The sequence below is a fragment of the Coturnix japonica genome, chromosome 8 (genome assembly GCF_001577835.2).
Source record: "Coturnix japonica isolate 7356 chromosome 8, Coturnix japonica 2.1, whole genome shotgun sequence".
Taxonomy (NCBI): Eukaryota; Metazoa; Chordata; class Aves; order Galliformes; family Phasianidae; genus Coturnix; species Coturnix japonica.
Genome location: NC_029523.1, coordinates 7,217,088 through 7,244,557, shown reverse-complemented (window position 1 = coordinate 7,244,557; position 27,470 = coordinate 7,217,088). Strand labels below are relative to the sequence as shown.

The 27,470-nt window shown below is 47.2% G+C and overlaps 2 protein-coding genes and 1 long non-coding RNA gene across 3 annotated transcripts in view; 1 reads left to right on the top strand and 2 right to left on the bottom strand.

The window, feature by feature from the left end:
* Positions 1–7,843: 7,843 nt before the first annotated feature.
* On the bottom strand, positions 7,844–15,124 carry TSEN15 (tRNA splicing endonuclease subunit 15). Its single transcript, XM_015869830.2, has 4 exons — positions 14,716–15,124; positions 14,544–14,625; positions 13,423–13,558; positions 7,844–8,373 (listed from the first exon to the last, which is right to left on the bottom strand). Exons 1-4 carry the CDS (start codon positions 15,004–15,006, stop codon positions 8,166–8,168), a joined length of 717 nt encoding a protein of 238 aa, XP_015725316.1. The 5' UTR covers positions 15,007–15,124; the 3' UTR covers positions 7,844–8,165.
* Positions 15,125–15,879: 755 nt separating this feature from the next.
* The window catches only part of COLGALT2 (collagen beta(1-O)galactosyltransferase 2), a 29,578-nt gene continuing 17,987 nt past the window's right edge, over positions 15,880–27,470 (top strand). Inside the window, exon 1 of the mRNA XM_015869828.2 lies at positions 15,880–16,266. Coding sequence (XP_015725314.1) covers positions 15,995–16,266 — 272 coding nt within the window. The 5' untranslated portion in view covers positions 15,880–15,994. The remainder of the gene's footprint in view (positions 16,267–27,470) is intronic.
* On the bottom strand, positions 24,843–26,781 carry LOC116653737. Its single transcript, XR_004308103.1, has 2 exons — positions 25,185–26,781; positions 24,843–25,075 (listed from the first exon to the last, which is right to left on the bottom strand). It is a non-coding gene; the product is annotated as an uncharacterized LOC116653737 (long non-coding RNA).

Below are 27,470 nucleotides of genomic sequence, written 5' to 3'. Positions count from 1 at the left end.
GTTTTGCTTTTCAGCTGAAATTCCAGGCAGTTGTGCTACTGGGAAGGAGCTGATGGGACACAGGTTGGGCTGCTCAGAGAGTCAAGATTTTGCAGCTCCAGGCTCTTTGCTGCTTCTGTGCCCTGGTCAGGGAAGGGAGGGGCTCTGCATTATTTAAACCTCGCTGTGCTTTTTCTGAGACACATCTTCCCTTGTTCTGACGATTAACCAACAGGATCACGTTGCAGAAGGACGTAAGATCCAGGATGGGGTGAGGGAGCGTGCATGTAAATGCAGATTTCTTGTCTGGTGCAACACAAAGACTGCTTGTACTACAGCGCACCCTGCAGCATTATGTGCCAAAGGTTTTGTTCAGTTTCAGCTGCTGTCCTTGTTACATCTCGACTGGCTAATTAGTATTTTAGGCGCTCCTAGAACAGTTTGGGTGTATTGCAACTTTCACACACATCTCTGTTGCTGTTCCTTCCTCCTGCCCTGTGCAGTAATGTCGTTTCTGCTTCCAGATGAGCTGAAGTCTTTCAAGCAGGAGGAAAGCTCAATCTCCACTGCTCATTCATGGGCACTGCCTCCTCCTGACACTGACATCCAGTTGACATCAGCTTGTTTGAACAACAGTACAGGCCAAAATGGGACCTCAGGAATTCTCTAGCCAGCCTTAATGGAGGGACTGCTTGGACTGCTTTCACAAGCAGATGAACTTAGATTACAGTGATAGAGAGCCAGTATCAAAGGACCCAAACCCATAACTTATTTTACAGATCTCCAACTACAGACCATTTCCAGAAGTGACAGTTTTCAAGGCATGCAACTCATCCTTGTTTTTTTAATGAATTGGATATGGCTGAAGTCCTATTCAGAGGCAGTTTGGGATGTTTGTTTCTTTGCAGGTGGTGCTACTGAGCCCTCAGGAGTACTTGGCTCAGACTTTACAGGATTGCCAAGCGCTCAAATGTTATGTGAAACCAAACCAAACAAAAATTAAAGGAACAGTGCACCTTTCTTATGGAGGTGTTTCTCCAACAGCTGGTGTAGCATATGCAGAAGCCCAGAGTGGTGCTGCAGAGGGCTCGTTAGAGGTGATTTACTTCTCCATTGTGTTTTCAGCTTCTGGATAGAGGTGTCTTCCAACCTCTACCTAACAGCAGCGTGATAGAGATGTCTTCCAACTTCTGAAACATAGTTTTGTTCTGCTCCGAGCCTCAGCTTTCTTGGAGAGGCCAAGACTCCTTGAAGTAAGGGTTAACCTATGGTGACTGCTTTCTCTAATGCATATTTGCACATCAGCTCCAATGTAAAACAAATACATTCCCTGCTAGATGTAAGATAATATTAATTTTTCACTGTAGTTTGCCTGGCGTTGTGGGTAGTCTGCTGGGCTGCAGAAGGACAAAACCTTTGTTTGTTGAGTTTCATCTGGGGATTGCTCTGTAATTTAGCACAAGCAAAAGGAGAATATCTGACCTGGAAACATGCTGGGGCACCTGTCATTTTCTTGGAGCAAAACCACTGTTCATCCTACTGACTCCAGGGAGTCTGAGCCACAGTGCATCTTGCTTTGTGTCCACCCTTTTAACCAGGTTTCTTCAGGCAGATGTGCACGTACTGAGTATGTGATTTTTGGAGCTTACAGAAGATGGCTGGGCCAGATTGAACTGAAACCTGTTCACATGGTTTAGACTCATGTCATCCATTTTTTTTTTTTTTTTTTGGACCAAAAATCTGATTGCTGAAGCGCATACTAATGAAATAATGGAGACCTAAGGGGACTTGGAAGCTAACAGTTTGACAGCAGAGGTCTGCTAGCCTGCTTTTCTGACAGTTTCCCTGTCAGATCTTGTTATATAGTCACTTCTACATCTGAGGGATGACAAAGTGGATTAGTGCATTCAAATTAGATGAAAACAAACATCTTTTATCATGTAAGTATCCGCTTTTGGAGCCATTCCCATGCTAATGGCTGCAAGGGCCTTTCTGCTGCTTCCTTCTGTGAAAAGGATGACATCTAATATGGGCATCCTAGAGCTGAGAATGTACTTGCCAGCCTGAGCCCTTGTCCTGGGACTGGCAACTCTACTGGGTGTCTGCTCATGACCCTGCAAATCACAAGCTGTACAGCTAGAGATAAGGCTCTTGAGTTCCTGTATTCCCAGTCATTAAGATGTTAACATCTTAATGACTGGGAATAATAATGCATCACATTGCATTAATCAGCAAGGGATTTAAAGGCTGTTTGGGTCAGAGGAAAGGTGCTCTACTGGCTTGAAATGCCACTGGGCTCATCCTGAGTTCCCTGCTAAGGCCTTATTGAATTTGTGTGCCCTCTACAAGTAGAGAGCTGGAGCACAAGGTGGCAGATGTTTCTATTTGTTACCATGATCTCCCTTCTGCCCATGGCTGAGTCCTGCATCTCTACTGCAACCTGAAGTCTATTTACAGATATGAGCTATGCCACAAGCCATTCTCTGCAGCCTGTTACATATCCTGCTTTGTATGTGTGATGCCGGCATGTCCCTGTGCCCTGGCAGCCATTGGGGTGGAAATACCGTGTTAAAGGACTGAGTTTGGTTCTTGTATCAAGGTCTCAAGCCCTGTCCCACTGCTGGTGCAGGTACAGAATTGATGTTATAAACAAATTATTAGTTAATTTGTTGCTTTCTTAACATCACTGATCCTATAGCTATATCTTTAAGCAGATGTGTGTAAATATAAACCACCCAGTAGTAAAATTATATCCTAATTTGTATGCAGAGCGCAGCTTCCTTATTGCCCAGCTTTGAAGCCTGTCAGGAGCTCCAGGGTTGCTTGTGCAGAAATAGCTGGTCTGCCTGAGTGAGCTTACAAGTGTTGTGTCTCAGCATCCGAAGCAGAAGTGTGAGCCCTCACAAAGGCACATGCTGCCTTTTCCACAGGCAGCACCAGCTCAGTTTGCTCAGATGCTCATGTTGAGCCTATGGCAGGTCTGGGGATGTGCTCCAAAAGCTGCCCAGTCCTCTAAGAAGCAGATGTGTATCTATGAAGACACTGGGCATTTGACACAGCTCAGTGGCTGCTCATCCTTCTCAGCTGCTTGCTCCTCCATCTTGGGCTTTTGTCAGTTTGTAGTTTGGGATTTTCCTTTGGGTGCATACAGAGGTGTGGAGGAATCACAGGAAGGAAATGTTGAGGCAGAAGAGCAAGGCTGAAAGACCAGCACAGAGCTCTGGGATAACCTGCTTTCCTTTCTTCTCTCTCCCAGTGAGATGGAAGATGATACCCAGCAGTCTTTTCCCAGGTGTGCTCTCAAGACAGAGGCTTCATGTGTCTCTGTCCACCAGCCAGGAAGATGCAGATCTTCAGGTTGATGGGTTTTGATATCTTCAAATCAAAACATCCTTCAAAATACAACCCCTCCCTGGAGTGAGCAGCTCTAAACAAATCCAAGCACCCTTCAACCAAGAAAGGTCTCAAGGCCAGGCCCACCCTGAGGCAGACAGCACCCATGTATTGAAGATCTTGTTTGCTGGTAAGTGCTGCAAGGAAAATGCCCAACCCAACCTATGGGATGGTGACCAGTCCCTGTGCAGGTATTAAGGTGAGCTGTGCTTGGGAAGGCTTCTGGGCAAAAAAAGAGGTAAGGAAATGGGGTTAAACAGACCATCCTTTATACTTTCCAGGGGCTTGGCTAAATAAATACTGTTCTCCAGATGAAAAAATGAACTTTCACAGTAAAATCCTTCAGCCTTCACAAAATGTCCCCAGCTATTCAGGTTTACTTATTAATAGTCTGCTTTCATAAATGATTTCTTGTTCATCAGTACCTGTGTGGTTTATGCACAGATATGTGCATGAGTCTAGGTTTATTTATTCCTAAAACTTAAACTAGTTCTTAAAACACAGGATCATAAAATCACCAAGGCTACAAGATCGTCCAGTCCAACCATCTACATGTATGACCAATATTCCCCACTAAACCGCATCCCTCGGTACTAAGTGGTTCTTTCACACCCCCAGGGATGGTGAATCCACCACCTCCCTGGGAACTTCATGCACATTCCAAGTGGACCCAGTTGCCATGTCAGCAGATTAGTGCCTACAAAAGAGCAGCAAATGCTGGGCAGGAATTCAGCATCCCGTCTCCTGGGTATGTGAGCTGAATCCTGAGGATTTTCATTTGTCCTTCATCCCACGTGGGAAAAGTTGGCCTGAGCCCATCTTCCTGCAGTCCCTCAGGCTCTCGGATCTGGGAAGGCAGTGAGCAAGGCTCTGTGCTGGTGCAGGCTGATTTGCTGGGGAGCAATCTGCTGGTGTGTGTGTGTGAGGTAGCAATACTCGCACCATGACAAATTGCAGGAACCGTAGGAAATTCATCAGGTTCTCTGCTACTGGCTCAGCAGTGTCAGAATTGCTTTCACTGTCTGGTTATTAGACAAAACACAGCCTTGTTTTCCTCCTTTGCAACCTCTAGTGCATCAAAGCAAGGGCACGTTGCCCAGCACAAGGAGCTCTCACCCTCAAGCAGTTTCATATCCAGAGGGCTGGGTTCAGCCAAGGGGAAATCAGATCTGTAAGAAGTATCCTCTAAGCTCCTATATGAGTACAGTGGATTGCTGCATTTGCAGTTCTTGTGCAGGATGCATCTTGATATATCTGCAGATATATATATCTGCATATAGTCTGCCTGGGACTTAGGCTTGGCAATCACTGTGTATGGGATAGGGCCTTGGGTTCAGCAGAGTGTTTGGCTACAGTCTTTTCATAGGACTGCTGTTCTGCCAGCACCTTCAAATCCTGATGGGCTTCTCCAGACCTTTCCAGCTCTGCTGGCCTTACGTTGGGCTGTCTGTGCCCAGCTCAGGTGGTGGCTGCTCCAGGATTTGACTGTGGATTTGGTTGAGTGTGATATTGTTTCTTTTCCCAAAATCCCCCATCTGCCCTAAGTCACCAAATAGCGTCCCAGCCAGGTACGTGCTCTTTACTTTCCCCTTTCCTTTTACCAGGCTTGCCCTTTTTTGCACGCCCCATAAAATCTTTTGCCAAGCTTTATTTGCATCGCCTTCTTTGTGGTAAAGCAATAACAATGCACAACATTATGTGCCTTTGCAGCCTCTCATCTCTCAAATTCTCTTGAAAGTTGCTGCTGCAGATGCAGCCCAGCAAGTATTGCATCCTGCTGGCACAACACCAACCTCCTTTGCTCTTGCATAATTTTCAGCTGGCAAGCTGGCCTTCCAATTATGCTACTCCTGCTTTAATTCTAATTTGATTGTTACTGATGTTGCTAACTGGAGTCAAAGCCAGTAACTGTGTGTTCTCCTCCCTGTCTCCACTCCAACAACCCACTAGAACAGCTTGACTTTACCAAATGCATGTTTTAAAGGGCAGTACCTGTGGTCTGACAGCAAAAGCAGGGAAAACACTGGGCTAATTACTGTCTTCCTTCATTAGGTGGGCTGCTGCACAAAGCTCCAGCAATTAAGGATGGTGCTGAGGAACGAGCTGGACAGGAATTGTTCTGATGGAGAGAATCCTACTGTGCAGCCTGGCTGGAAGGACCTGATGCCCATCATTGCCAACAGCATCCCAGAATGGGGACACGCGCTCACTCTGTGGGCTGAGTGCTGGTAACTTCTGGAGCACATATTTCTGCTGGAAATACTTTACCTAGGAATTGCCTTAATTCAGCTGGTAGGATTTTGTGTTGTGTATTTATATATATATATAAATACGTTTGGATGTGGTGTTGAGGAATATGATTTAGCCAGGAAGTATTGGTAATGGTTGGACTAGATGATCTTCTGGGTCTTTTCCAACCTTGATAATTCTGTGATTCTGTACATAGGTTGCTCCAAAAGTAATGCCTTCTATTTATTTACATGGAAACTACAACAGATACAAAGAGCGCAATAATGCTGTTTGATAAACACTGTTTTTCAGTGCAGCCACCATGTTAGCCATGCATTTTTGCCAGTGATGGGCAAGAGCCTGTGTGCTACTCTTGTAATTATCTGCACCTGTGGAAGTGACCCACTGTTTCACTGCAACAGCACCTGTTGTGCTGAGAATATAATGCCCAGGAAGTCCATTATTCATTGACCTGAACAGCTGGAAGTCAGCAGGAGCCAAATCTGGAACGTACAGTGGCTGTGGTAGGACAGCCCAGCCAGAATTGGATGGGACCAGGTCTTACCATGCTGCAAGAAAAAGGTTGTCCTCTTCTCTGCCCTTACTGTAATTCAGGCATCATTTCAGTCAGTGCTGTGATGCAGCAGCCAGGTCTGCCATCGTACAACTGCTGCCTGCTGGTGGTTTTGTTCCCCTTTTGTCCTGAAAAGCCGAGCAGCAGTACAGGGCTCAGGCAGAGCACCCAGAGGAGGAGAGTCGCCTCTCTGTTGTCCGCAGCGCTCCCTGCTGTCAGCCGGCGGCAGGGCTGGAAGTCCTGGCCTCTGCAGCTGGATAGCGATAGGATAAAGGGGAATGGTTTTAAACTGAGACAGGGGAGGTTTAGGTTGGATATTAGGAGAAAGTTTTTCACCCTAAGAGTGGAGACGCACTGGAACAGGTTGCCCAAGGAGGCTGTGGATGCCCCATCCCTGCAGGTATTCAAGGCCAGGCTGGATGTGGCTCTGGGCAGCCTGGTCTGCTGGTTGGCGACCCTGCACATAGCAGGGGGTTGAAACTAGATCATCACTGTGCTCCTTTTCAACTCAGGCCATTCTATGTTTCTGTATAATGCAGAGCTTGAGTACTTCAGGCACAGCACCAAGATCCTGGATTTAGAATCTTAATTTGCTGCTGCTCAGATGTGATATGCTTCCAAAGGAAGTCTCTCCTCATCTTTATTCAGTGCCTGGGATGCCAGAGGCTCAGCCCTGTGTGCTCATTGCTGGACACAGGGAAGCAATACCACTTCAATGGGATGTAAAGCAGCAGCACAGCTGGTTCTTAACTTTTCCAGCAACCCCTTGTTTATGTTGTAATGCCTATGGGACAAAGGGCGTACTGATGGTATTTCTTTTCCCCTGAGAAAAACAGAGCCACCAGGAAAAAGGCCCATATAAGCACTGCTCACTGGGATGCATAGAGATCAGAGCCTCCAGACGCTGATCCTCCACCTCAGCTCCTGAAGACAGAGCAAGCAGTTTGCAGCATATAGAAAACATATGCTCCTTCTTAAAAGTGATAAAATGAAGGAAGAAGAGCCATCAACCAAACAGCAAATACATGTCAGTGTGTATTCTAGAAAAGAAAGCACATGCTAAAGGGCTTTTGGGTTTAAGCATGTGTTGCTTAAATTCTGCGATGTGTAGTGTTTGCCAGAGCTTTCACACAAAACCAGTTCCTTTCCAGCACATTGGGGTTGAAGGTTTTAACAGCTTCTAACAGGGATGAGTTACCTGATAGTATGTAGCCTAGCAAAGTCTAAGATTGCTTTAGGAAGTATGCAGCAGAGTGCATAAAATATATCCAAGAGCAGCATTGTGGTCATAGCCTACAGCAGAATGAAGTATCACCAAGACCAGGAAAACAATGGTATCACAAGGGGCAGTGTCAGAGAATTAATCCAGTGCTCCAAAGTAGCTTTCCTGGATGAGTGAGCCAGCAAAGGGCTCCCTGCAGGTAACAAGGTCCCCACATTAACATGTTTCCCCCTGGATGATGGAGGCAAGGACATTCTTGTACTCAAGCAGCTTTAAGTAGGATGGCATCAAGTTTAATCTGAGGAAGGCCATTATGTGAAAGATGTAGTTACTTCTGCAAGAAGCCTTCAGAAATGTAACCTGGGAGGTAGCACAAGCACTTCCGACAGCATTAAGATGAAGACACTGTGAACTACAAAGCCCTTAGTAATGATTTCTGGCAGGAATACTGTTAAGATTGACCTTTATTAAACATTTATAACATGGGTAAGGAGGTGTACATTCTGTTATGTACCCAAAAAGGTATCAGAGGTCCTGCAGTGCAAACCTCTGAGAAGTATATTTATTGATATTAATTAGGAGCAATCTGTCTCAAAAGCATGACCCATTTCATATTTTGAGTGGTATTTTATTACAGTGTAGCTGCAAGAAAGCTCCATTCTCCATGAACATTCACTTGATATGCAGAAGGCAGACTTCTGCATGCTGCTTATTTACACACATAACTTCCTGGATTTTTGTTTGAGCAGTTCAATAGTCTGCTTGTCTTCATGATTTGGAAAGCTTCCTCCTTTTCCTCTTCCACTGTTTATTGTCCACATCTTCAGTATCATCGGGAGGCTCTGGTAACACAAAGCCATCAGTCATTTTGTAGTAGACTATTGTGGAATCTGTCTCAACTATGGCCAAGGTAATTGACAGTGGGGTGTCAGGGTTGTCGGGGGGGAGAGCAGCTTTCTTCATGATTTCTCTTAACCTTGAAGAGAAAACAGTCAGTTAGAAAGAACCCCATAACAACCTGCTGAGGGCACACAGGAAGAAGCTGGGTTTTGTAGGTCTCTATACTGATTACACTCAAAGCTGAAGAGTTTTTCCTACTGTGGATTCTCTAACTTGAGAGGTATTTTAACACTATTTGATTTTCTTATTGTTAATACCATTCCTGCAAGAATACCTGCTAGCCCCCCAAAAACTCCTGCAAAGCTTGGGAGTAATAGAAACTTGCATTTGAGCCTTTCAACAAGGCTCCAGCACAACTGCTATTTAAAAAGCTGGAAGGGGATTATCCAGTAAAAAGCCTGTTTTGTTCTAAAAGTTTGTCTGCATAGAGAAAGTCTAACAACTGCTCTAACAAAAAACACACAGAACCAAGTAAGACTTCTTCCATTTGTAGAGATCCAGTAGATCTCTAGTAGTCCAGTCTTTGTGCTACAGTTCTCTATGAGCCTGTGGAAGACCTAGGAACTAAAGCCAGGCTTCTCTACCTCCCTGTCTAGACTAGAAGCCACAAGACTAATGATGTTCTTCAGGAGAGTCAGCATAAACAACATCTTCCTTAAAAATTTAAGACAAAGTTATGCAATTTTTCCTGTTCGGTATAAGAATAACAAGCCACTTATTTTTCAGCTCAGAGCTGAGAACAGCACTGCCTCAGCAAGCACTGCTGCAGCAAGCATCCTCCTCAGAAATGCATTCCCATATGAGCCATGCCTCAAACACTGCAAAGCCTTCTGGCAATGCACCTAGTGAGGGGCTTCATGCACCTGTGGGTGATAAGGGCCTGGGAAAGGACTGTAGCTGTCCTTTCAGAATGCTGTATGTGCACAGAGCAAGAACTGGTGTCACACCTCAACAGCTCCTGTCTGAAGGGAGCTCTGAACAAAAGCCAGTGGTGGGGCCAGGCTGCTGGCAGCAATCCCGTTAGGGAATAACAATCCGTTGTTCTTTTTGTGGCAGCAGAGGTTAACCTCTCCCTAGCAGGAGAATGAGAAACAGAAAGGAAGAAAACAGATAGAAAACAGCACAGCTTCCTTGGAGAAATATTTTGGGATGCCCCCCCAATGAAGCTGTATTGAACAGGCCCTGTACTTACCTGTCAGCTAAGCAGAATCTCACTTATATTTCCTTTAGTAACTGTTACCATTTATCTTCCTACTCTTTCAGGAGGTTGGATGGATATCCAGGCATTAGATCTACACTCCTCAGAGTATCAATAACGTTAGAAATGACCACTGAGATCATCTAGTTGAACCCACCCCACCATGCCCCCTGATAACATCCATCAGGGCCACATCTCGACAGCTCCTGAACACCTCCAGGGACACAGACCCACCATCACTCGTGATTTCTTCTTACAACTTCAGGCACAGACACACAGACCTTTATCTCCCCACCATTTAGCACCTAAACTTACAAAATGTGCCTCGATCACAGAAGTGGCCAGGCCCTAACAGCAGATTCCTTTTCTCCATGCAGGAAGCACCAAAACAAGAACTTGTATTCGTGCAGACTATAATCAGCACATCTGCAAATCGGTGGGACAGTATCTTTGAAAAGAATAAGCCTTGGAATTCAGGAAGTCTGTATCAGATGCCTGCATTTCTGCTCCTCCCTGAAGGCATCCAACAAGGATGACAGCTAGCACGCTCACCAAGTTTCTTTGCAGCATCAGACATTGTAAGGGAAACTGTTGATCACAGCCTGAACCTCTGATTAACCATTTGAGGCAAGCAATGAGTCAGCTGTGGGAGGACAGGTGAAGGTAATTCAGCTGTGCTCCTGGAAGGGGTGGAGCTTGATTCCACCTCTCCAGATTCCATTTAAGGGCTGACCACCACTAAGGTAGCATCTCTTTTTGGAGTTCCTGTGGTGAGCATCAATGTTGGTGAGAATCCATCTTCACTAAAGGCCTCAGAGTTGGTGAGTCTTTTCCTTAGATACCCTCTGGCTATCTAGGAAATATATATATATTTTTAAATCCTTTTGATGCCTCTAAGAATATTGGTGGGGGGGAGAAAGCAAGAAGTGACTGACTCTGTGATTCTAGGCCATCTGAAATGCAAAGCAATGATTGCCAGCTTTCTACAAAAGAATTAATTGAAAAAGCAGAATGAACTTACTGAACGTCAAGCAGTGACCGCTGCAGTAAGGTAACATCACTGCTAAGGTCACACTGCATCTGCCCTTAGTGCTGCCTTCGAACTACATCACAACAGGGAATTTAGCTGTCTTCTATTACTGTTGTAAATAATAGCTTAAAAATATGGTGGGTGAACTTCAGGCTTGAGATCTCAACTGACTGTCCAAACACCAAGAGAACAGAATCATAAAGCAAAGAATGCTGGCAGAAAGTTCTGTGGCCAACACAGGTATTTCAGTGGTCTATCCCATGTGATGCCTCTGGGAAGCAGGGAAAACACTGAGAGCTCAGAGCTGTTTTATGGAGGTTGTATAGTGCTCCATTGAGCTGAAATTGAACTACTGCCTTCCTTACCATAAAAGCCAAAGGCTTTCAATCTGCCCTTTGTACTGGGATGAATAATTCACTGCAGGTTCAGCCAACCCGAACAGCTCCCTCCACGCAAGGCAGGGCTGAGTGTCCATACAAGTTGATACAAGCATTGAAATACAGGGGAAGAAACATGTGGTGTGGGGCAGGGGGAACAGTGTATAAATGGACGCTGCTGTTTCTTGGGATTTCTTTCTTACAGGAATATGGGATGCAAGAGGAAAAAAAACCTCATGTTTTTGTAATGGAAAAGAAAACAGAACCAAAGAAAACACCGTGTGCCTCACTCATCAGAGGAACAAACTGAAACCCCAAGGAATATGAAGGCCTTCTTTTTCCATGGAAGCTGAAAAAGAAAACAAGTTATGCAAAAAGGGAGAAATCAGTTTGGCAAAGTTCTGTGAGGTACACTGGCTGTAGTTAGTTCAGTCAGGAAGCGTGTCTAACTCAAATGAATAAGCCACACCAGTCACTTTGCAGCTATTGATAAAGAATTTATATTTAGAAGCCACTGAAGACATTTTTAATGCCTTAATTTTTAATGACTTAGCAGAAATGCTAAGTCAAGGCTTGAAGCAGTGATTGAACACCTGGTGGGAAGGCAGGGCCAATCCAGGGGAGCTTAAGGGCAATCAATGTACCTGAGTGACACAAGGGATGGAGCCAGGATCCAGCCCTTCCCAGACCTCAAGGGTTGGCAGTGGAGTTGAGAGTATCTTGCTGGAGATCACTGCCTACCTGAGGCATTCCAAAGGTAAGAAGTTCTTTTTCTTCATTTCTGTAACTGTGGCTGCTGCACTTGGGCTTGTTCTTATTTGCTGCAGCAAGGATTATGCCACCCTGCTACTGTCGTTCCATTACAGCCTAAAACTCCACAGTCTTCATAACCAGGTGTAACTTACTTCATTCTTCAGTTCCAACACGTCCATATAACTAACAAATGGGACAGGGTCATATCATATGGTCTGGTGGTTTATTGCTTTGCCAATGTCATTTGTCTGGGATAGACTGTGCCTGATTCTATTAGATCCAGTATCTCATTTCTGCCAGATCTGAGGCAGGACTACCTGTACTTAACTGCTTCAACCCCTTTGAGGTGTTACAATTCTGAGCATGGATCTCAGCGTGCACATCAGCCTCTACCTTCAGACAAAGGAAATCTTACAGTAAACTAAAAAACACTGAACGTTTTGTTGGGTGTTTTCAAGCCAGTCATATTTACCAATGGGTCGTTTGGGTGTCCCGCTGGTAATTTCCATGCCAGCTTCACTATGGCCTTTTAAGGACACTGTCCTTGTGGAGTGTCAGCCAAACAGGAATCTCCACAAGCCACCTGGGAAGGCAGAGCTTGGCAGGGTTGTGCTGAAGTGGCTTTGCGAAGAAAACCACCCGTGCAGCTCGTGCCCAGGCTTACTATTTGAGCAAGGAAATACTGACCTAAACACTGCCAACTACTAGCAGCTTATGCAGATAGCACAAACCTTCAGGGCCCAGGAATGAGGACAGACTATTTTCACCTTCCCAACCACCTCCAATGGCTTCTGCTTTAATGTTAAGTGAACTGCATTTACTTGTATTCAGACCTGAAATTCCTAAAGCTGTTGTCAAGCAGGAAGACAGTACATGCTTGTATCAAGCATATACAGGCTTTAATGAACTCACCTGGCATTAAAGCCCAACATTTGGCTCACTTTAGTGACAATGTGCTCTCTGCACTTGCTCTATAGCAAAACCTAGTCACAAACTGTACTTTCAATCAATGTGATGCATTCACTCTTTGCTCCTCTAACTCACATCCTTCCAGTAACAGATTCCATGCACACTGATGCCAGCAGCAGAGCAAACAGCATCACCACAAAACAAACAAGTCCAGAGGCTCCAAGTGAAAAGCCCCAGTGAAACAGTACCAGATAGGACGTACACACAGCACATCATCTCCCTGTCATTAAAAACTAATTAGAACGTACTTGCTGGCTTTGACTCAATTCCTAGGAATCAAAGTTTCCAACGTAGGTGGAAACCTACTACGTTAAATAAACACAGTAACTCAGCACACAGGAGCAATTTCTCAAAGGCCCCATATTGCAACTTGCTGCTCAGTTTACCATCCTGCAAGTCCTGTAAGCAGATCTGCTCTATCACACTGTATTTATGAAACCGAGCCCACAAGAAATGACCACTGTTTGCCAATGGAAGACTCTTCAGTAACTAGATAGCACTTGAATCCATCAATCTGCTGAGCCATTCTCTTCCCCCTCACAAATTGCTTCTGATGATACACTCTTAGGAAAGCACAGAATTAAGATGGAAGTTTGTTGCTAAAGACTGATTTGTCACTCCTGAAGCCTAAGCAAAAAACATAGCGTATCTAAAACATGCTGTGTCGAGATCACAGCTCAAAGGATAGTTGTGCGTTAGATTCTCAGCAAGTATGAGGCACCTCCAGTTGAAAGCCTCTCATCTAGTCTTCTTTTTAACCTATGGGCAATGGGATCCAAACACTGAGCACAGCCTCACCTCTCATGGCTCACTAACACGTCCGCAGGTATTGGCACCATCACTTGGAGATCAGCCTGCTCTTTTTCACGGGCATGTAAGCATACAAGCTGCAGTTCTGCTAATCCAACGTGCTTCACTTCATGCCAGCTTCTCCCTAAAAAGGTCAGTTGTCGATGAGAAGGATCAGGACACAAAACACAAGTTTCATTCATTCAAATATTAGGTTTCAAATTTTGTTTAACATTTTTGGTTGTTTCCCTCCTTCTCCTCACAGAACATTTCCCAGGAGAGACAAACAGCCCATGCAAACGCTAAGTTCCCTTTTTGAGTGCTCCTATGGAACATTTATTACACTGCCTGCCCTCCTTTTCAATTAAGCCAGTTTGGGAGAGTTTGCAGAGCTTTAGAATCATAGAATCCTTAGAGTTGGAAAGGACCTTTGGAGGTCACCTGGTCCAACTCCTCTGCAATGAACAGGGACATGCACAGATTCATAAGGTGCTCAGAGCCTGGTCCAGCCAGGCCTTGAAAGTCTCCATGGATGGGGCACCCACCACATCTTGGGCAACCTGTGTCAGTGCCTCACTGCCCTAACTATAAAAGACACTGTTCATTGTCACATAACTCTATTCCACTCTTGTAAAGCTCCAAAAGACTACACAAAGCTTGCCATAATTATTGCCACCAGGCACCCTTCTTTCCTACAGATATCCTTGACCTTTCCAGCCACCAGCATCCCAATGACGCCAGGGCACTTCTGCCAGTTCCTAATCTGGACTCTGAGGGAGCTGCTGTGATTTAGAAGCCTTAATATTAACACACAGAAGAGCATTCTATTGCCACAACAACCCCTGAGCTTGTACCCTCTCCTTTCTGCCTCATTCTTTCTTCCCCTGCTCCTCTCCTGGCACTGCAGCCATGCCAGCAGATGAAGGCAAGCCCTAACCTTTGCAAAGGCTCTTACAGATATGTGATGGGAATCTGCAGTGCCAAAACACAGCGTTACTTATGGAACGATCACTGCATCTAGTTTGAAAACCACTGCCAAGGACTTTACTAGGAATGGCTCTGCTGTCATAAAACCTGAGTACATGTGAATGCATTTTTGCTATGCTCATCCAGTCCATTCATTCAATTACCTTCCAGGAGGTCCAGGTACACCAGGAAAGCAGCATAGATCTGAGAGCTGTTGGATATATCGAGGGACATCATCGCTGTGAACTGAAAGCCAGAAGGCAGCATCGGTCAGAGGAAGCTCCCTCCGCCTCCATCCCCGCACAGCGGGCAGCCCGACCCGCCCCCGCCCCGTACCGTGGGGTGCGCGGCCATCCAGTCTCCACCATCAGCAGCATCGTCACCGCTGCCCCCCGCCCGGCTCCTCTTGGCTCCCGAGCCGCCCTCCGCCGCCCCGCATGGCTCCTCCATGCTCCCCCGGTGCAACACGGCCGAGCTCCGGGCGGCACAACGCAGCGCTGCCCGCCCTTGTAGTTCCGCCTCCACGCTGTTCCCTGACGGCTGCGGGGGGAGCGACACTGAGGGGTGTAGGAAGGAGGAGGCAAACGAAGGCAAAACTAAATAGTGTGCTGTTATAGCCCGAGTCATTCTGTGCGGAGAGTTCTCCTCCCAGTCCGCACACGTATCTGGGATTGCTCCAGTGCCGTGTTGACCCTCATTAGGTTCACGCGGACCCACTGCTCCAGCCTGTCCCTCTGGACGGCATCCCTTCGTCTTGTTGCATCGACTGCACCGCTCTGCTGGGCGTCATCAAGCTGGCTGAGGGTGCACTCAAGGCAGAGCTGGGAGCAGCCAGATGGCGGCACTGCAAAGGGGAAACACCAGGGCTGAGCGAGAAACAGAAGGTTAAATTGGATGGGTTTGGACCCTGTGCGTGTGGAAGAGGGTCCTGGCTTAGGAAACAACGTGGTACAGCTGGAGCAGCCGTGGCTCAGTGCATTGGGAAGCGCTGGGTGCCAGCCTTGTGTGTCACACACAGCGCATCTGCCACCAGTGAGGGGTCTGCGGCAGCACCGTGTGTGCCCGGCTCCTTCGGGGCCCTGATCCCTTGGTGTGGATGCCAGCACTGCTCCTTCCGTGTGGTTAATGAAGCTGAGCGGAACAGCGACATGTGGCCAATGCAGCGTGAAAGGAAAGCCTCGTTAGCACATCGTTCTAGAGGGACAATTAGAAAGATGTCACGGAGGGGAAACAGGAACACGTCCTCCTTAATTGCTCCGGTGGATGCTTATGGACTGTAGGAGGTTCTCCGATCGCAGCGTACCTGGAGACCCTTTACTGAAGTCGTGATAGGAGAGCGGGGGAGACCTTATCGCCGTCCCACAGGCGCAGGTTGGCTGTTGGGACAGGCATTAAAGCCGCAGGTGCGCTGCAGCCACACGAGGCGTATCGAACTATCCGCCCCGCCTCCACCTGCCCGTCGCCGGCTCCGCCCTGCAGCCCGTGGGGGCGGGCCGAGCCGCGCCGAGCGGAGCCGGGGGATCCGCGCTGCCCATAGGGCAGCTATAGGGCAGCTATAGGGCAGGCTGCGGGGCGCCGGGCCGCCGCTGCCCCTCCCCGCGGCCCCGCGCCTATCATGGCTGTGTGCACGGCGCCCCGCGCCCTCCATCCCGCTCTCCTCCTCCTCCTGCTGCTTCTGCTGCTCGGCTGTGGGACCAGCCTGCCCCCCGAGCCGCCGCCGCCGCCGCCGTCGGACCCCGAGCTGCAGCCGCAGCCCCTGCCCGAGTCGGCTCTGCAGAAGCCCACCGTGCTGCTGGCCATCATCGCCCGCAACGCGGCCAGCGCGCTGCCGCACTTCCTCGGCTGCGTGGAGCGGCTGCGCTACCCCAAGAGCAGGATCGCGCTCTGGTAAGGGGGCCGGGGCCGCGCGGTGCTGCGGGGATGGGGATGGAGCGAAGCCGGGCACCGCTCCGAAGCCGCAGAACGCGGTGAGGGGGAGCGGCTCGTTCGCTGTGCCTCCAGTGCGGGTGGGCGACGGGAAGGAGCGCTGATGCGGGGCGTCCGCTGGGGGATCTGTGTCCGCATGGATCGGGGAGCGCCGTGTGCGGAGCGTCGGAGCCCATGTGGGCTGCGCTGTCTGCATCTGTCTGCAGAGCTGGAAACAAATCTCTTATCTGGATGTAAATGATGAGAACAACGGGACCTGCCCCACATGGATAAGCGAGTACGCGTGGAAATGGGGATGTAGGGCCTGACCCGCAGCTTGCTGAGCTCAGTGGGGAGGCTCCTGGCTGCTGAATCCCTGTGCATGGGGTATTTGTGGCTATGCGTGCTCCCCACAGCCCCCAGCCACGGATGTGGGTGCGTGTCGTGCTTACCAGTGTGCAGGTTCACAGGAGTTCTGCCGTTCTGGATCCCAACCCATCAGATAGGCTTTCAGAAAGAGCAACAAGGCACAGGCTGCCCTGGGAGCTGATGGAGTCACTGTGCCTGTTTGAGAACCGTGGAGACATGGCAGTGAGGGATGTGGTCAGTGGGCACAGTGGGATGGGCTGGGGTTGGCCTTGGGGGTCTTAGGAGCCTTCTCCAACCATAATGATTCCGTGTGAGTAGATGCTGTCAGGCCTCTGCACACCTGTGTTGGAGCAAGGTGTGCTTGCTGAGTGTTTGTGTGATGCAGCAGGAGCTGTAGCTGTGGACCTGTTGGCCAGTGCAGAGTTTGGCATGTTTCTTGCTGTAAAAGTGCAGAATAAAGGTTTGTTTTTAGTTTCTTCTAAGTCCTGCAGAGCACAGATTGCCTTTATGAGGCTTTTTTTAGTGTATTCCTTGCACGATGCTTAATTGACTTACTGCCTCACCGCAGTGTAGAAGTGTTTGTGAGGATTGTTTATGAGATTATGACCCAAGATAACTTGCAAATATGCCCAAGTTTCCTTAACAAGTGGGGTGGTACTCTTAAAAGGGCTGTGTGCAGACACAAGGCATGGATAGCCTGGAAAAACTTGTGCTGAAAATGGCAAGCTTTTCAAAACAAGAATGCCTAAATGTCACAGCAGTTGCAAAGGCACTGCAGCTCTGGGGAGCTGCACCAGAGAGCTGCACCTGCAGAAGTGGCACTTCCTCAGTGGGTTTGGGGACACTGGGACATGAAGAGCCCCCTGAGAGGAGACCCACTGAGGGGAAATGTAAAATAAAATATAACATAGGTTGGAAAAGAACTCTAAGATCAGCAGGCTCCGGAGCTGAGCAAGTGCTATCTATGGCTGCGTTCCCATGTTCTTGTGCTGTGCCTTTGGGTTGAGTGGCAGTGGAGTGGTGGCCATTGCATTCCTTTGCTGCCACTCGATTTATACTTAAAAGCTTCTTGAGTAAGTCAGCATTCAGAAGTACCCAAGTGTAGATCTTCAGAATGCAAATTGGAAACATGTATCATCTCTTTAACTTCCATATGGGCGCTGTATTGCTTGAGGGCTGTGGATTCCTCAGATTTCTAAGGTGGAAGTTTTGAGTGATGGCAAAGATGGGTCAGGAGATAAGGAATGAGTTTGAAGCAGATGTGGAATTTTCTGTGTCAGTATGTGCCAGTCCTTATTAGCCTGGTCCCTAACAAGCTGTACCCCAGGCAGCCTTGTACTCCGTTCTTCCTCTTGGTCCTAATGATGATTTGTGGTGGTGGTGAGCAGCCTGGGAAGGACTTGCTGGCTGCATACGCCCTAATGAATTAAGCAGGCTGCTTGGTCGGAGGCCAACTGACATGCTGCGCCCTGAGTCCTTGCAGTTAAATGCTTCCTTCCTTCCCCCTCCAGGAATCGGGAGGCCCATTGGGAATGGACCCTTGCCTGCAATAACCCCGGCCACCTTTGGGGCTTTTTTTCCTTGTTCTGGACGAGTGTAGAAACGGGTTTATTTCTTTGAAATAATCCACTCAGTTATAGGCTGTGGATGCTCCATCCCTGGAGGTGTTCAGGGCCAGGTTGAATGGGGCCCTGGCAGCCTGGGCTAGTATCAGATCTGGAGTTTGGTGGCTCTGCTTGTGGCAGGGGGTTGGAACTTGATGATTCCTGGGGTCCCTTCCAGCCCAAGCCATTCTATGATAGATAAGGACCACTTGACTGGAGTGAGCAGAGTAAAAGTGTACTTATGCAGCAGTTATTGTTCTGGCTTACGCTTATCTTATGTTCAGATTAGGTGTCAGTGCAGCAGGGAAAGCTTCACCTTCGAATTTCACCTTCGAATACCTGTTAGCGAGGGGCTGTTTGCTGTCTCATCTTTTAGCACCCTGGGGATTAAGTACCTGTGTAAATGAGTTGGCGCTGAGAAGCAGGAATTGGGCTGTTGTTGAAAGCCTGAGCCTGTCAGGCAGAATGGAGTGCCCTTGTGTTTCAAAAATGGTAATGTGAGCTGGGGGGGAAGGGGGGAAGGCTGGGTGTTGAGTCACTGGGGATGCTGTAACGCTGCTCCATGGAGAGTGGTTTGGACTCCAAAGAGTGAGTGGTAGCCAAAATTAGAAGCTGATGAGATCAGTCTAAGAACGGTAACTTCTATAATTCCACATCATTAGTGTACAGCTAGCTCATGATACCAGAATTAAGTGCCATCTTATTGAACAACAGTTTACTTCTAAATGTGAGGAATTCCGCGTGAAGATACTTGCTGGCAAGATAAAGAGGCCATGGGAAACCTTGGTGGGTGTTAGGTCTCCCTGGGAAGCATTGGCTTTCAGGTGTGCTGTGTTTGCTTCTGTTGGTGCAACAAGGTCACATCTATCTTTACAGCCAGCATCGCTTGGTTGGGGGTGCTGAGACTGCATCCTGCTGGCTCTGATCACAGACTAATGTGGGGTGGGATGGGACCTGTGCAGCCTTGGAGCTGTGAGTCCGGTGACTAACATGTTGTGCAACATGCTGTGCTAATCTGTCTTCCAAAGGCCTTGCACTGAAGTAACTACATCTGGAGAAAGTCTAAGAGTAAAAACTTTACTTCCTAGCTGGGGAAACTGGGAAGAAAGGCTGGGTAGCCTATGCAAGTGTTCTGACTTGGTTAGGACCAGAGACAATATCCGTAATTGACGTTTCTTGATTCTACTTCCCTACTGAGGTGATTTTTACGCTTCAGTGCTGTAAATATGTGTTAGAAATGGAAAACTGTGGAAGGCTGAAGGGATGATTCCTTCCCAATATCCACAGTAACTTAGTCCTTTGGGTCTGCCTTGCTCATCCAAGCCTTGGCAAACTTATGCAATGACATCATGGAATCATCCAGCAGAAACATTTGCTGGGAAGCCGAAATTACGGCTGTGCCTAACTGAGGTCTGCACAGCAAGGCTTCAACTGCTCTGCTGCAGCTGAACTCATCGCAACACTGCAGAGAAATGGTAAACTAAGCATCGACTGCGAGATGGCAAACATTTGCTGGGCAGCAGCTGTTTCTCTTTTTCTCTTTTCCTGCTGTGCTTTTAAATTGTCAGATCCGATGCCTCTTTTGTTGTGTTGGAGAACATCGTGCCTCACATCTTGTATCAGGGTTCGTTCGCAAAACAAGAGTGTGAATATTGGGGTCTTTCATAATGAGTGCTTGGGGAGTGATCATGCCATGAAAATGTGTAAGCACTCTCTGGAACTAGTTAATGTTATACATTGTGGGGTTTGATTTAAATTGTATTGTGTAATGCTGTGTGTTTCATATCTTTGAAAACACAAGCCATCTGACGTGGCTGTACTTCATTGCTTCTTAGGGAATGGTCTGCAAGATGCCTTGTGATGCAGCTTTTGCATGTATAGGGGGAAATACCAGTAAGATACTGTGCTGTCACAAAGAAACACAGAGGGAGAGAGTTTGTTGTCAGATGTTATTTCTTACTAACAGCTTCTGGATGGTTTCAGATGTCGAGGAGAACTAATTTTCAGGATTTATTTGATGTTTATTAAGTACAAAGTAGGGGTGAGAAGACCACAAAGAATCCTGTAGTCTGTTCCTATCCAGGATCCCAGGGGACTGAGGGAGTAAATTATGGGACACAGTATCCTGCCTGTCTGCCTGCAGCGTACAAGCTGAGCTGTGGATTGAAGGGCATTCCTCATCTTTTACTTAAAGCACTGCAACACCTGCAGCTGTTTATCTAAGTCCTCTGAGACTGAAAGTCTTCATGTGCAGGATCAGGATGCTCTAAAAATAGAGCAGCAGTACACATGGTGTGCAGAACATGGGGAGCTGCCCATTGCTGGCGATGCTTTGGGGCATCCCAAGAGGCCATGTGGGCTGTGGGGTGGGGATGGGGCCATGATGAGCACATGGGGCTGCTTGTGTTGGCACCTGGAACGTCTTTCCTTGGGATGATGGCTCAGGCTTTGTATTATTCCAACCTATTGGAGTGCATTTCATTTCCTTTATTTTAATGAAGCATAGTTTAGGCTGATGACGTTTTTAGCTTAAACTTCAAAGGTGGATTAGAGCTAATGGGGCCAACATGCATCAAAATTTCAGGCTAGAGGAAGAAATAACAGACAGATAAACAAATGGCTTAATGTTGTATCAGAGACTCAGTAAGGAGGGCTTGAGCTGTGCTTGTGCAGTTCCTTTGAGGGGGGTGATTGTCTATTTGAGACAGACAAAAAGCTGGGAAATAAGACCTTATTCAAGGAGTGGAGTTCCATTTTTTACATGGTTAACATATCTTCCCCACTTACTAATGTGTAACTAGGAAAACAGGATGAAAAATCAGAATGTTATTTGGGGATTGTAGTATGTTTTGCCAAAGCCATGTTCTTTTCCAGGGTCTCTTCAAATGCTGGCACTGCTGAAGGTGTCAGCTTTGGTGTTACCCCTCTTGTCCTTGTGTTGGGACACATGGAAATGAACCAGTTGCTTGCTATAAACCTTTTGTTGCCTGTATGTGCCGGCAGGAACAGCACATCTCTTCCTAAACAAAAGCAGATCCTGATCTGGGCCAGAAAATGCATTAAACTTGAAACTGTTCCACCTGCTCTCTAGGGCTTAGGAGGATCTACATTCATGCTGAAGCAGAAGGTAGGGGAGCACATGTAAACCCGAATGTTGCATCTGGGCTCACATAAGCTCTCCCACATCAGTGTTGAAAGGTTTCGGCTACAGCAGGGATTAGTTTTTCTCTGTGGCAGAAAAATAAGCTTTTCATTTATGTGTATTTTCAGCCAGGCTCCAGGCTTCCCCCTTCATTTGGATAGGACTTCTTGCTTGTTTTTCCTCTTTGATCCCACTGCAAGGCAAGGCAATGCATGGCTCTGCTCTGGTCTGATTTTTGCCTGCTGGCAGCCAAGGTGGTGTGAGCTGTGGGTTGTGTGGAAGCTGACAGCAGGTGGCTGTCTGCTGGTGGCACAGCAGAATCTCAATGTGGCTGCTTGCTCAGCAGCTGCTCCCAAATGAGATAACAGTGCTGTGCCTTTGGGAGCAGCCCAGGAATTCAAAGTTGCAGCTTGTGTTATTTCCTCAGTGTTTTCAGGCATTTGTCCTTAGAAAGTACTTAGGAGAACCGGAGGAAAAGGTTGTTTTCTAGTGCTCGTGCTTTGATCTGCTAATTATGACATGGAAGTTGAATGTGTAACTGCCAAATACAAACACTGAGTTTTGTTTTGCTTCTCATGTGTTGGTTTGAAGCCGTGTATTATTCCCCAGGAGACTTCAGCCAAACAAATCAGAGCTCCCATAGTTGGACTGATGGCCAGAAGGAGCCTTACATCAGGGCCCTGGGACAACATCAGCTTGGGTTTTAGGGAACCAGAAGGTGCAGTGAGAAGTCCCTTTTTGCTTTGAGAGTCAAAGAGAAACATGCAATGCAAAGTTCTGCTGATGTTACTGACACAGCAGCAGGGCTCTTCTCCCTCCCTTAGTTATCAGCACTTAGTTTATGGAGGGATGCTGTTATGCCACTTTTGGATGCACTCGTTTATTTTTGATGCAGTTGAGGTTAAAAACTTTTTGGAGAGGAGCCACTGTATTATTTTATCTTTTAACTGAGAGCTGAGAAGCACAGGTGTGGGGTGCTGACCTCAGCTGCACTGACTGAGGCTGTAGCTGCCAGCTGTTTCCCTGATGAATGTTGGAGTGTGGTCCTTAGCTGCCTCCTCCCACTGCCTGCCAACAGAGAACTGACTTTTGGGGGTAATTATGTCTCCCAGCTGCAGCACTGTGCGGGAAGATAAATACATGCTGCAGCAGAAACTGCCTCTGGAGGGGCATGCTCAGGGCTCGGGCTGGCATTGTGAACTAGCAGTGTCCCAGGAGCCTGTTCTCAGGTGTGAGATCTCCCAGGTGTGAGATGCCAAGGCCCCAAGGTTTCACTGTGTGTGCCCTGCTCAGAGGAGATTCAGCACTGAGATGTGTATTAATGCTATAAACTTCCCTTGAGGATTAGTGCAGGATGTGCGTTTGCTCTCAAAAATGCTTCTTAAATAATTAGTTCTGCTCCTGTAGCCTGACACTGTAGTGTGAAAAGACAATGACAAAAATGCTGTGAAGGGAAGTGAAAAGCACAGCAGTTCTGTGCACAGGTCAGTGCACTTGAATAGCCGGCACCCAAGAGCACCCCTGTGCTGGGGGATGGAGGGTCAGACTGGGAATGGCACTACTGGGGCCAAGGCTTGTGTTGTCTTCTCAAACACAAACAGAAGCCTTGCTGGGTCTCATTTATGCACATTGGAAGGTTAGAAAGAGTTCTGGTGCCTATAAGGAACAATGAAATACAGGCCACCCGCTCCTAATTCTTGTCTCGAGTTGGCTTTAAAGGTGGCCATTGAGATGGTCATTGCTCAGCTGCAGTGATTAGAAGAGGTATTCAGGTTTGGAAGGGAGTGTGTGGTCAGCAGGGGGCAAGTGAATGTCAAGTAAATCTCATGGCATGAAGCAGTTTCTGGATGCAGTGCATTCCAGGTGATACATTGCTTCTTCAGTAGGAGGCTGCTGTTTAGTTGTCATAGATGACTGGCCTCAGGATTCTGGAGGAGCCTCCGCAGACTCTTCTAAATAGGTGAATGGAGAGTAATAACTGCTTTTGGGTCTTCTGCCTCTTCAAATAACTTTTTCCTCTAGCGCTGGCTGATGGAGCCATTGGTTACATTTATTTTTCAAAACATTAATCTGAAACGAGCACTGTGTATGTGACTGGAATATGAAAATCTCACTGCTTTTAAATAGTTTAACTTAATTTATTACTCTTTGACTGCAAATCAGGATTTAAGTATAAATTACCATTTTAAGCCACAGACTGGGCTCATGTTACACATTTAATCACACTTGGCATACGTGCTCTCTCTTCTTCCCCTCCCCCCATCCTTATTTCTCACACAAACAAGTCTGTTGTTGCTTCCACAAGGTCTTGTCAATGAGTTGTTATTTCAGACTGGTGAGCTCATAGCTGTCTGCTGGCAGAACTCTGCTCTGACTTCTTCACACAAACTAAGGCTGCTGCCAGGATTTTTTGCCTCATACCTGAGCCTTGAAGGAAGCTCTCACAGAGCGAGAATCAGGCTGCTATCAGTGGGGTTCTAGTACGAGCATCACACCTGTCTTTTTGGACCCAGCCTATCTTCACATGCAATCATAAGACTGGTAAAGTTGGAAGAGATCTCTAGGATCCCCAAGCCCACCCCACCATGCCCACAGACCACATCCTTCAGTGCTTCATTTCCATGGAGCACCTCCAGGGATGGTGACCCCACCATCTCCTGGGCAGCCCATTCCAATGTATTGCCACTTGTTCAGAGAAGAAATTTTCCCAGTATCTTGAGTATATGGATACAGGTGTACAACAGAGCAGACTTGCTGGAGAAAAACACGATTAAACCTCTCTCAATTACTTTTTCCTTCTCCAGCAGAGTGGGAACTCAAATGGAAAGGAGTTCAGTGTTGCAGCTGAACCTCCTGCCTGACTGCCCAGCTCCTGGTGCTGCTGCAGGGTGCATGGCCAAGCTGCTTACCATGCTTATGCTCTGGGGAAGCCTGCTAATAAAGAAAAACATCTGGTCATGACGGCTTTTAGGCACATAGCTGTGAGACCAGAGAGTTTATAGACCCAAACTGCAGCTTTTTCTGCTCTGGGAGATGTATTTCTTCCAGATCTACTGAACCAAGAAAGATTTATTTCCTCTAGGTCTCCTGATCTGACAGCACAGATGGAGCTACAGAGCACTGTGAGCTCTGGTGTGGAAGTTAGGAACGTTTTTGGGAGAAACCAAGTAGGGAGCCAAAGCACAGATTTCAGCTTGTTGGGTCTTATTCAGACCCTGTAACCTGATAGAAGTCAATGGAACACTTTAGCACAAATGTTCCTGATACAACCGTCTGCAAGGTCTCTGCTCTCAGCCTTGGGTAACTGGAGCCTGAGAAATGAGGGCTGCAACTGAGAACATCCTCAGCAAACATGAGAGCTCACTCCATTACCTCCTCTTTGGACCTGCCAGACAGCAGCTGAGCAAGAAGCTGGTGGATGTTTAGGAAAGACCAGAACAGTATGTTTCCTCTGATACAGACTTTGTTGCTTTGTTTTTCCATGAAGAAAATCACTGATTGGTTCTATATCACTGATTTCAGATATCCCTCTAGTGGCCACTTGCTTGTACGATCCATCACCAGTTGGCGTGTGGAGGTTAAAGCGCGTCGCATCCTATGGATTTCAAATGCAACTTTTTGGTGGCTTATGTGAAAGGCTTCAGCTAAAGATCCTAAGCCAGTTTCAGATGAAAGTCTGGAGGGGAAAAACCACCAAAACCATGAAACTTTCTTGAGTGGCAATGCTGAAATAGTGACAGGAAGTGATTTTTTTGCCCATGGCATATCGTAGGTTAAATATCTACTGGATAACCTGGAACCATCCTTCCACTGCTGCTGGATGAGGATCGTGCTAGGAGCAAAGGCTTTTGGGTCAGCACATATCCCTGTTGGAACAGCTGGGTCTGATGCCTGGGGGTGTGCAGGCCAGTCTCGTGCTGACATCACGAAGCTTTGGCTCAGCCATTGTTTTGCAGTTTGTTCACTGGCATCCAGTGTAGTAGTGCTGTGAGTCTGTCTCCCTGCAAAATAAACGAGTGCATTATGGAGCTTCCAGTTGTCCAGCAAACTTAGTAGTAAGCACGCGATTGATTGCTGAGATTAAGTGCTCATTTCCTTTCTTTATTTACATCCCTGCGATGAAGGGGAAAAGTTATTCTACGTTCTTTATTAAGCCAGCCATCAGTGTACTACTGTTTTTCCACCAGTTCCAGGGCAGTCATTCTTTCCTCAGATATCTGACTCAGAAACCCATAGCACAGCATGTGTGTTTGCAAAGCAGTAGCTCTGTGTCATGCATGTGTGCCTGGGCCTCCATCATAGAGGAGGCCCTCTGGATTCCTGCACGTGTGAGCAAAATAAGAGCTGACAAATGAAAATGATTTGAGCTCAGAAGTTTTAGCTGCCCTGGAGTACTTTGAGTTTTAAAGTGCTTTGCTTACACATAGCTGTTATGTGATGAGGTTGTTGGTTATATTGCATTAATTCAGAGGAGCTGCTCTTAGACTTCATCCACTTGTTTCTTAAGTGTATGTAAGTATGTCTGATCCTGGAGATGTGTTTTTTTCTGAAGTGCAAGTGCTTCACTGCTTTCAAAAGTAAACCCAGAACTGCAGCTCTTTTCTGTGATGAAGGTGCCCAAGCACAAAGGGCGGCTTTGCCTTTGAGCCTGTGAGAGCTTCTTGAAAGCTGCATGGAGGAAAAGTTGCTCTAGAGCGATTGCCATGGCTGCAGATCTGCCAAAGTGTGACAAATATCTGTGAGCATCGTTTATTTCAGTGTGTATGCTGGAAGAGTAGGGTAGGCATGGCTTAACATTCCCAGCCTGACACCCACTCCTATTCTATGACCTGTGAAAATTCATTAATCTCTCTGCTTTTATTTCCCTCTATGTAAAACAGAGCCACAGAGCTGCTGAGTGCAGTGCATGGAGGCCTTTGCTGCGATTCTGGGGGCCTCCGTGATGCTGAGTTTGCTAGTGCACCTCCAGGATGGGGACACCCAACCATCTCAGTGGGAAAGCTCTAATATCTGTCAGAGAAATTTGAACACATAGGTTGACTACTTCATGTTTACAGTGGGTAGGTGGATTGGTTGGCTGATTTTTATATTCAGATACCTCTCGGTATATGAGGTGTCACCTTCCCAGCTGTTTCTTCATCTGAAATGTGGCGGATGAAGTTACAGGTGGCATCCAGCAAAACTCTTTCACATGCCGAGACTGAATGTTTTTTTTTCTGGCTTGGCTGTAGTAGTTGTTTTTTTAATCTCTTCCTTAATTATATATACAAGGTTGTTAGCTGTTTGCCAGCAAATATGACATAATCCATTTATTTTGAAGTCCTGCGCTGTTCCACACAGTTCAGAGCAGCTCAGTTTCCCAGCGTAACTGGCTACTTTAGAAGGGTTAGGCCAAAATTATCAAGCTTTAGGTTCTGTGCTGGCTTCAGCAAACTGTCAGCCTAAAATAACTTAGTCATGACTGCAAGCTTAATGTTGGTGAGAATGAAAGTCAGCAAAGCTTGTGCCAAGTGAGAGTATAATGAAACTCACCATGCTTTTATTTGCTCAGAGTCTGCAGTGTGATGTCACCAGATGCTGTGTATGGTTGACTTTATCTTGTGTATTCACAGGGAGGGGTGGTGCTTAGGCTCTGCCTGTCTGTGGTGTTATAGGAACAAAGTGCCCTGGCTGTAGCCCTGGCTGACTTCTTGTAGGAGCTCTTTAAGGCTGGGTGGTGATGGGGACCAGGTTGGGTGCTGGTGGTGAACAAGAGGGTCTGTTCTCTGTTCAAGAGATGAGCACAGAGGGGAAGTCAGATCCTGAGCATCAGACGTAGCTGAACAGGGCAGTGAAGACGTGGCAGAGATCTGAGCCCTCTGGAGTCAGCAGCGTGCCTGGAAGCAGGGATTGGATAAAACCCCTGCATGGAGACAGTAACCAATGAGTTGGAGCTGTATTTCTGATGGATATCTGATTTATTTTTAGTTTCCTTGCAGTACCTTTACTGTATGCTCCTTCGCAATGTTCCACAGACTGTAGAGGCAGCACACGTGCCTTGCTGTGAAGGCAGATTGCCCTGACTGGCACCC

Bases quoted from the DNA above. Each gene is read 5' to 3' on its own strand.
- TSEN15 (XM_015869830.2), bottom strand. From the start codon at position 15,006: ATGACTCGGGCTATAACAGCACACTATTTAGTTTTGCCTTCGTTTGCC. The intron at 14,626-14,715 runs GTACGGGGCGGG...TCTGGCTTTCAG, and splicing joins GGATGGCCGCGCACCCCACG to TTCACAGCGATGATGTCCCT. The intron at 8,374-13,422 runs GTGAGGCTGTGC...TTTCTCTTCAAG, and splicing joins GTGTTAGTGAGCCATGAGAG to GTTAAGAGAAATCATGAAGA.